Source organism: Fulmarus glacialis, unplaced genomic scaffold, assembly GCF_000690835.1.
Source record: "Fulmarus glacialis isolate BGI_N327 unplaced genomic scaffold, ASM69083v1 scaffold34528, whole genome shotgun sequence".
NCBI lineage: Eukaryota > Metazoa > Chordata > Aves > Procellariiformes > Procellariidae > Fulmarus > Fulmarus glacialis.
In genome coordinates this window covers 27,524-37,273 of record NW_009229467.1, presented here as the reverse complement: position 1 = coordinate 37,273, position 9,750 = coordinate 27,524, and the positions used below count along the sequence as shown (strand labels likewise).

At 49.7% G+C, this 9,750-nt stretch overlaps 1 protein-coding gene across 2 annotated transcripts in view; it reads left to right on the top strand.

Annotated features, from left to right (window-relative positions):
* The first annotated feature begins 5,981 nt into the window (after positions 1 to 5,981).
* STEAP3 (STEAP family member 3, metalloreductase) overlaps positions 5,982 to 9,750 on the top strand; it is a 9,834-nt gene continuing 6,065 nt past the window's right edge. Inside the window, exons 1-3 of one of the 2 annotated variants that reach the window (XM_009583871.1) lie at positions 5,982 to 6,464; positions 6,926 to 7,453; positions 9,050 to 9,214. In XM_009583871.1, the coding sequence (XP_009582166.1) occupies positions 5,982 to 6,464; positions 6,926 to 7,453; positions 9,050 to 9,214 (1,176 nt within the window). Of the gene's footprint in view, positions 6,465 to 6,925; positions 7,463 to 9,049; positions 9,215 to 9,750 lie in introns of both variants that reach the window. The other variant, XM_009583872.1, reaches the window with a different exon arrangement.

The window sequence follows — 9,750 nt, the reverse complement described above, 5'->3', positions numbered from 1 at the left end:
GGAGCCTGGCTCCCGGCGTTTCCTCATTCTCACGGCCTGGCTGGCGTCCTGGGTAGGTTTGCAACATGGCTTTTCTGGCTGAAGTAATATCAACGGGTGATTTATTCCCTTTGCCAGTTCCTGGTTTGCGTTGTTGGGGAGTTAACTCTGCTTTGGAAGAAGAGAGAGGGAGCCTGGTTTCTCCCCCCCCGCCTTCCCTCGCCTGCAGAGCAGAGGGGTTATTTCCAGTCAGCCTGGGCAGGAGTGAAAGGTTTCTTGAAATGTGCATCAGAGCTGGGGTTAAAGCAGCTTTGGATAAGCCTTTTTCTTACTTAAATCTGTTCCAGTCCCAACAGGTACATGGTACTCACTGTACTCCTTGGAGGGACACTCCGGGTGTGGGAAAGAGACTTAAATGTTTTATTTTCCCTGGAAACAAAATGGCTGTAGCCAAAAAGTGAGTATTTCTACTCACAGCAAGACCTGAATGGAGACTTCAGGCGCTGAGTGCTCCTCTTCAGCTGGGGCTTCTCAAGGGTTAACGCAGCAGGAGATGCCAGCGGGCACGGCACTGAGCAGAGGGCTCTGCAAACAGAAGCTGTAGGGCTTCAGCTTCATGGTTCAAAGGTCCCTCCATGCAGAATGAAAGTCCCCTGGGGGCAGACATCACCCCTGTCCCTCCAGTGTGTGTGTTTGTGGGACCATGCTCCATGGAGCCGGGTGCCAGCCATGGCTGGCAGAGCCCAAAGTACTGTCCCGGTGCAGAAAGCAGGATGTTCCTCTGCAATGACTTGACCGAGGGCTCTGCTACATCATTTGATTCCTCCTGCGGCTTGCTGGTCTTTCAACCCACATGCTGTAGATGTAGATAATAATCATGTGCTTTATCTCAAATAACACAGAAGCTGAAGCACAGAGGAGGCTGTGTGATGACCTGCACCAGGTTGAATCCGCAGCTACTCAAGACTCAGTTGTGGTCAGTCTAAACAAAACCTGACTTCGGGGGAAGACACAAAAGCGTTTTTTTTTAGCCAAGGTACTGCTGGCTCAGGCTCTGTACCTGAGGCTGAGCTCAGAGATGAGCTTTTGTGCAAACAGGAACCAGTTTGGTTGCACTGGACAGAACCATTACTTGCAGCTCCTTATGAGATTGCTGCCCTGTTCTTCAGCACAGTTTGGCTCAGCGATATGTTTAAGACATTGCTTTTTTTATTAGAGTTATTGTAAAACTAAGTTGTCTGTTATCTGATAAATCTGAACACCAAGGCAGTGAAATAGGTCTTGATTTTTTTGGGCCAGAACTGAAGTGAAGCCCCTGCCTTGCCACCACAGGTCCATCCTTCTTCAGGGTTTGCAACTCAAACTGCGAGTTATGGGAACCAGCTAGGCTATCCTGCTGTACCAGAGGAAGTGAAAGGGGCCCAAAAAGATGGTCTCATTGTTAAAGACTTGGTCAAGGATATCAGGGTCTTCCCAGGCAAACTTGCTGGAGTCCTGTTATCGTTAGTATCTCGGTCCCCCACGTCTGTTGAAAGAGGATAACGACCGAGCCGGCTCCCCGTTAGCGGTGGGAGGGGATCTGCTGTGAGCTCAGAGACACCTGAGCAGGCTCCTGCAGCCCAGCTCCATCCAGAACGGCTGTCCTCCTAAACCTGAGCAAAGCTGCTCAGCATGGGCGGAGAGGCAGAAAAACCTTGTTTGCCTGGCACTGAGCCTAAGCTAACAGCCTCTGCCAAGCCTCAGGTGCAAAATACATTGAATTATCCGTGTTTTTCTTCTGTGAGAGCCCCTCCCTCACTCCCTCAGCCTGGGCGACAGAGATTTGACTGCTTCGTTTCACCCAGCTTTTGTCTGTCTGATCCCATTCTTTGGGGCAGGAGTGGCCTTCTGGCCAGTTTTGGTAGGGTGCCTGGCAGAGCGGAGCTCCCTGCCTTGCTCGTTGCCCATCACTGCTATTGTCCTGCAAATAATAGCAGTAATTGCCAGGCAGTCGTTGAACTGCACACAGGAACAAGTGTGCTAGAGCTGGACGTAGCATCCCCACACAGTTATATAAGGGTGTCATTAATAGTCTAGCTGAAGGGCAGCTTTACATAGTATTAGATATTTTAATTAGGGAACTGCTTCCCGGTTAGGACTGAAGCTAATTTACTTCCACTGGGCTGTGCTTTAAATCATCTTGTAGCTTCCTCAGTAAGAAACAGATCTCCTTGAATTGCACATGCCATAACTCAGCAGGGGTAGAGTTTCCTTGATAGGGAAGATCAATAAATGAGGTTTAACTAAGGCTGCAGCATGCTAAAGATGTGTCCAAGCGCCGCGGTATTCACTCTTGGCCTCCTCTGTCTCCGGGTGACTCTGCAGCATCCTGGCCATGGTGCTTTGCACTGACTTTGGGTGGGTTGACCTTGCCATGAAGAATTAGCTTTGGGAAGGAGAGTTTTGAGCAGGTAACACATTGTTCATAGGTGCAGAAAAATCAGTGTGAACAAGGTAAGGCAGGGGAGACGGCAGGAGAGGCGGGGGTCTGCGTGCTCCACAGAGATACAGAAGTGAAAAAAACTGTTGCCTAATCAGACGCTCCATTTCCAGGCATCTGTTAGGCAGAGACCACGGTGTTTGTCTTGGTGAAATGCGTTTACGGTGAAAGAGGGATTTTCTCCTGCTTCCTTGGGAGGATTTCGGTGCGTGGCAGTGATGGCAATGTGACCCGCGGTAGCAGACAGCAGCTGGCGGCGGGGACCGAGCTGCCCTCCCACCGAGGGCTGTGCAGCGGGGATGGGTCCTGCTCCGAAGTCCCGAGAGTCAAAGTACAACTGAAATAATCACACCAAAATCCACAGAAAACATTTTGAGGCTTCTTACCTTTTAACTATCCTGCTGACTTCAAAGGCCATTTAATATTGTGATCCTTTTTAATCAAAATAACTGGAGACAGCAAAGCTGTTTATCTCCAAACATTGCCAACATCTCTCTACATGTTCAATGGCAGTTACAAGACAGAGAAAACACACTACAAGAAAATCTGCTTGCAGCAAAATTCTCATCCCTGTGGGAGCACGGAGAGAGCTTTTGAGGTGCTTTAGATTGATTATAAAATGAGTCTGCGGGTAACAACCGCTTTGTCACGCTGAATGTTGATTTCTCTCCCCTTGGCTGAGAGCCAGAGATGTGTCTCTTTATTTTGGGATAACATTTTGTGCATACAGGTGGTGGAAAAGGAGGGGGGGTGTAGGAAAGAAAGCTCGTTAGGCTGAACAATAGCATTGGCCCTAGAACAAATAGTTCTGGCCATGAATAAATTTAGGTGGAGCAAGAAACTTTCTAAAAAGTAAAGCAGTGAGCTTTTGCTAAAGTGTCTGATAGGTAGGGGCCAGAAAAAAAACCCCACCAACATCTTTTCAGATAGAGCTGCTTTACTTTACATTAGGGGTTTTGCAGTATGGCTGGTTGTGGATGAAGAGGACTGGTCTGTCCGTATTGTTTCCCAGCATTCCCATTGACCTGAGCTCCACTTGTGAGGTTGCTCTTCACCTCGAGAAGTCCCAGGCATTCCCTTCTCCCTCCTCACTGATGTGTTTCTTTTCCAAGCTGACAGCCGTTGTCATTTTTTTTTCTTTCCCTAGGGACCTCTTCTAGTTTTATTCCCTTTTTTTTTGCAGTGGAGTGAGCAGAACTGCACTGTGCAGTTCAGTGTATGGATTTATACAGTGGTATAGTAGTGTTTTCTGTGTTGTTTTGTATGCCCTTCCCACTAATTCCTGGATGAAACATCCTAGTGACTGTGATACACATGGAATATAGCTAAGGCAGGGGTGTGTGCCCAGGCAGCAGCCTGGCTTAACCCAGCTGACACAGCCAGCATCACCAAATCAGCCTTGGAGTACACAAACCCTTCTGCAGGTCTGGAACAGAAGCCGAAACCTTCAGAGTGAAGTATGAGTAATTCTGAGTTTAACAGGCCTCTCTTACTCACCTAGAGCATGAAAGAAAGTCTACGTGGTATGTGGGGAGTAGAGGAAAGCTGTTATTAAAGTGGAGAAGTCATCACGTCTTTCTTTGGCATTTGTTTTCTCCTGAGAGCACTTCTTCTATGAACACGCGTCTTTGGTCTCTGGGACAGCGGGGTGCTTGGTGAGAGGCAAGGTGAACAGACAGACCTCTGCCATAGAAACAGTATTGTCACCATAGCCATGATTTTTTGTATCCAGAACGTGAATTATAGTTTTGAAGTCCATCTGCTGAAGGCGTTTTGTAGGCTTTCCATGAGGAGCAGGACTGAGAGATCGTGGTTGCTTTGTGAGAGATCTTCTCCCCCAGTCAGTCAGGCTCTGTTTGATGTGTGCCTGCCAGGGAGCACCGAGCTGGTATGTTCAGAGTACTGTGACCTTCAGATCTTTTTTTCCTGACTGGCTGTAACAAATATACAGCTCATTAAAGTATACGTATAGTTAGGGGGGGTTATGCCCATAGACAGCTCTTGCCATGTGTCAGTAGTGAATTTTGGTGCTCAGGCACTTTGAGTGAGGAGATCCTTCTGCAGATTCTTCTCAATAGAGATCGACTGTCCCAAACGATCATCACCCACAAGCTCCATCTTCTCAGTATTCACTCCTTTTCCCAGATCACTTATGAGCATACTGAAAAACACAAATCCTCAGGGAAATCCCCTTGATAACCTCTTCCCATTATGAAAATGATTTATTTCTTCTTACCCTTTGTTTCCCATTGGTAACTAATCATGCAGAAGTGCCCTTCCCCTTTGCACCACTACTGCTCCAATCCCAGAAAAGCCTTGGGTGAAGGACATTTCCAAAAGCCTATGAAAAACACAGCCTGTGACAAGGACCAGCTCACCCCATCAGAGTGGTCACCTTCACTTTGAAAGAACTTGACTAGCTATAAGGCAAGACTGTACTCCACCAAAACCAGGTTGTCTCGGTCCCCAATATATCATGAGTTTATTAATTATGGTCTTTATTATAATCTCTACCAGTATGCCCAATACAAAAGCCAGATGTCCTGTTGTGTAAGTTCCCTGGGCTACCTCCTGGGCCCTTTAAAAATCTGTCCTTAAGAAATTTGCCATTCCTTAAGGGCAAATTTGCCATTCCTTAAGCCGGGAGGCAGATTTGAGCCGCTGGTGGCACAGCCCGTGAGCAGCCTGGCAGTTCCCTGCCTGAGTTTCATCTGTCGTCCAAAGCCGGCTGGTGTGCTGCCCATGAATTTATTGATCTGCTTAAAACCTCTCTGTGGCCTCGCTATCCAATCTGTTACGGAAAGCAGAGTGTTACAGGGCAAAATTCATTAACGTTTGTAAAGCTCATCAAGATCTTTCATGAGCAAATCCCATCATGTTTTAATATATTTTTTAAATGTCAGGAGTAAGTTCTCATTACTCATTGAAGAGCTAAAGCAAACAGCACTTGCCAGACCCAAATATTGGAACAGGCGAAGGCTGCAACTCTCTTGGTTTACCACTTTTAGGACACTTTCATTTCAGGTTAAACTCCCTGCCTTGATTCTGCTCCTCCAGATTCGAAGCCACCCCCCCAAGCTCTCCCAAATGTGGGCTCAGGGATCCCCATGGACCCCTGGCCCTGGGCTTTTCAGAAGATGCCTGCTGGCTCCGTGGGGCTCTGAGTTGCTGGTCCTGGTCACTGTTAGGATTGTGCTGGCAGCATGAGATGCCGGCATGAAGAATAGCAAAGGATGGATGAGTGCAGGCCAGCAGGTGTTGGATCATACAAACACAGGAAACCTTCCTAAAACCCTTCGCCTCCAACCCAGCGTGGTGTTTTGTCCCCTTCCAATGGTGCTCATACATTACTGCACACTTGCTGGTGGGTTTGGCAGATGGGTCCTGGGCTACTGGGACCAAAACCACGTGCGCTTCTGTTCAAGTGGCCTAAGTGGCATTTTTTCCCCATGACCGCGGATGTGGTCTGAGTCTGCAAGAGCTTCACAATGAACTTGCATTTCCCCTTGTTTTTCCTGCCAGGATGTCCGGAGGAGACATGGCCAAACCCCTGCTGGGCCATCAGAGCACAGAGGGTGATCCCAGCATCACACCTGCGGCCGGCCGCACCATCGGGGTGCTGGGGAGTGGGGACTTTGCACGGTCGTTGGCCATCCGCCTGGTGTGCTCTGGGTTCAAGGTGGTGGTCGGCAGCCGCAACCCGAAGCGCAAAGCCGGCCTCTTCCCTTCGGCAGCAGAAGTCACCTTCCAGGCTGACGCGGTGAAGAAGACGGATGTCATTTTTGTGGCGGTTTTCAGGGAACATTACTCCACCCTCTGTGACCTGGCTGATGTGCTGGTAGGCAAGATCCTGGTGGACGTTAGTAACAACACCGAGATCAACCATCACAAAGAATCCAACGCCGAGTACTTGGCTTCCCTGTTCCCAGCCTGCACCGTGGTCAAGGGGTTTAACATGGTTTCTGCGTGGACGCTGCAGTCAGGTGCCAGGGATGGAAATAAGCAGGTATTGTTTCCTTCTGACAAGGGCCAAATCCCAACTGTTTCAGCAGCTGAGGTCTGGCAGCATCAGCAAATGGCCTTAGGCTCCAGGAAAGGGGTCTGAGTGCTGGCTGTGGCATCCGGAGACCACCCCATAGCTTCTGCATTTCTTTGCTCAGAAAGTACCCCCACTTACTTCATGCTTTGTAGTCTTTGGAGCCTCTCTCTAGGTGAAAAGTATTATTTAATTGTCTGTTTATCTAAACACAGCCAGTAAAACAAACTGGTGGTGCACATATGAAAGGAAACCTGTCCAGGAGAGAGGTCTTTGGCAGCCATGGTAAATCCCCATCAGAAAGCCTGCCAGGAAGCACGATGCTCCATGGAATAATGTAGGCTTCCTTTAGCACAGCATCCCTCCCGACACGCTCGTTCCCAGCAGCCTGATCTCTCTTTGCCCTGTGTGTATCTTTCTGTTCATTGCAGGTTCTGATTTGCTCAAATAACCAAGAAGCCAAGCGCATTGTAGCAGAAATTGCTCAAGTCATGGGATTCACCCCTGTGGACATGGGCTGCATGTCATCAGCCTGTGAGATCGAGAACATCCCCCTGCGCCTCTTGCCAGCCTGGAAAATCCCCATTTTTTTGGCTCTAGGGCTCTTTCTTTGCTTCTTCACTTACAACTTGATCCGGCAGGTCATCCACCCATACATCAGGGAGCAGAAGAACAAGTTGTACAAGATCCCCATCGAGGTGGTCAACACAACGCTGCCGTGCGTGGCCTACGTCATGCTGTCTCTCGTCTACCTGCCCGGGGTGCTGGCAGCCTGCTCACAGCTCTACTATGGCACCAAATACAGGCGCTTTCCAGATTGGCTCGACCAGTGGCTCCAGCACCGAAAGCAGATTGGTCTCCTCAGCTTCTTCTGTGCAGCTCTGCATGCCGTGTACAGCCTCTGTCTGCCCATGCGCCGCTCCCACCGCTACCAGTTAATCGAGACAGCCGTTAAGCAGGTAATGTGGGTACTCATCAGGTCAGCACCTGTAGTAATCTTCTACACACATCCAGATGTTGGGTAGTAGGCTTAATATCTTGGCCTTTGCATTCATTGTCCAAAGCATGTATGGGACAGTGGGAATAAGCTGTTACCTGTGTGGGCACTTCTTCCACGAGGCAACCACACACCACGTACCGGGCACGCACCCATCTGCACTGAAGACCAGCCATCTTAGCAGGGTGTTGCCCGTGCATTTACAGCCAGGGCTAGGGTCCAACTCCCCTGTGCCATTGCTCCCCAGAAGCACAGACAAGCCTTTGAAACCAGCCTTGCCCAGCACCTGGCGTGTCTGAGACTAGGGCAGAGGCAGGAAAAATGCTGGGAGACGAGAAATCCAGTGGTGGAGAGAGCAGAGTTCCCCTCAACTTTTCACTCTAGATTTTGGGAGATCCCCATTTGCTCACACTGATGTTCACAGTAGGTGCCTGCTGGAGTGACCAAGACATAACCCGGGGAGTTTGGTTTGTAGGATATGTGTCCTCATCACAATGTGCCTCCAGGAGTTTAACAAAATGATGGTGAAGAACGAGTCATAGTCTAAGAGAAAGAGGAAATGGAAAAGGACTTTATTGCCTTATTGAGACTCTCGGCGGTGTTTATCCAGTGTGAGATTGCTACCTTCAGGCAATTCAGCCACTCTGTAAGCCGGCAGTGCCACGGGAAAATGTGATTCTGCCCTTCTCCTGCCCCTGGCTTCTGGCTGCTCCACCCTGCTCCCTCCTGGGATGGCACCAGCTTTGTGCAGCTGAGTGGGGAACCTGATCAAGGAATTGCCCCGTAACCAGTCTGCTTTCTGCACTGGGATATTTCCCAAGTGTTTCCAAATGTTTGTCCCAACAGAGAGGAGGGAAGGGGCCGTGGGGGCAGCGGGGAGCGGGACGGCTGCTTTTGGCAGCAGTGCCTGTTCTAAGTGTCCATCAAACGACATCCCCAGCCTTTCGGCTCCAGCCTTGAGCAGGTCCTTCTCAATTGCCACAGTTGCACATTAATCTCGGGCAAGCATCCTGTGTTCATTTCCCCTCTACCTCCTGTTTTCTAGCAACATCTTTGTTTAGTAAATTAAACCCATATAATGGGCTAAAGAGGATGGTTCTAAATGTTGCTCTTTGCCGTGCGGCATAAAACCCATCTTCCCTTCCATTAGCATGAACAATTTCCCCCCTAAATGCACTTAAAACGAAGGTTATTAGGAGACTACTGCATATTCAAGCATCTGTATTTGTTTTCATGGCTTTAAACTGACTTCTCGTTCTAATTATCTTTCCAAATGCAACTTTGGGGCTTGCTGCTGTGGTTACAGGCTGTGAGAGCCGAGAGCATTCAGCAGTTCTTCCCAGCAGGCTTCAAATCTGGTCTAGCTTGGCCAAACGGCGGTGGGATAAAAGAGCATTTTCACACCTCCCAAAACACAGAGGCAAATAGTGCTGGAGGTGTGAATAGGACCCAGTGTGCATCCAGGAAACCTGCTTCCAAATCCAAAACGAATACAAATAAAATTCAGTTCCTCTATTTCTAAGCACTCCGTTTTAACAAACCTTCGTTGTCGTGCCAGGCTGTGGAGAAGAAGATGAATATCTGGGTAGAGGAGGAAGTCTGGAGGATGGAGATTTATATCTCTGTTGGAATAATTGCCCTGGGCTTGCTGTCGTTACTTGCCATCACTTCACTTCCATCCATCGCAAACTCTCTCAACTGGCGGGAATTCAGTTTCATTCAGGTAAAGTTGACATTTGCCAATGCCAGAGAGTGATTTTGCAGTCAGAGCCAGGCCCTCACGCAGACCACGGAGGGCAGAGGTTGACCTGCCCTCCCAGCAAGTCGGGGCAACCCCTGCCACTCCACACCTCCCCGTGCACCCCGGAGCCGTGGACCTCCCGCCCGGGAGGTGACACCGAGCGGCGATGGCGGGGCAGCGGGATGTGGTGTGTCCCAGGGGGGTCGCGCTGCTCTCCCGCGGGGCTCGCCCGGTCTGCAGAGGGTGCTGCTGTCCCGGGGGGGAAGGGAAAATGTCATGTGTCATGGGCACCCACGTGAGGATTAGCAGCAGGCTTTGCAGGAGGTAGTCTTTAATGTCTTGGCTGAAGATCTTTCTCACCCTGCATTTAGCAGCATTAGTTAGAGATCCTGAGAAAAAAACAGCCTGGGTTTTGCCTGCGTGACAGCCCCGCAGAGTCCTCCTTTCCCGCCCTGCGCCCGTGAGCAGCGCTGCAGTTCACAGCTAAAAACCTCCTGAAGTCACACAAGGCAGAAAGG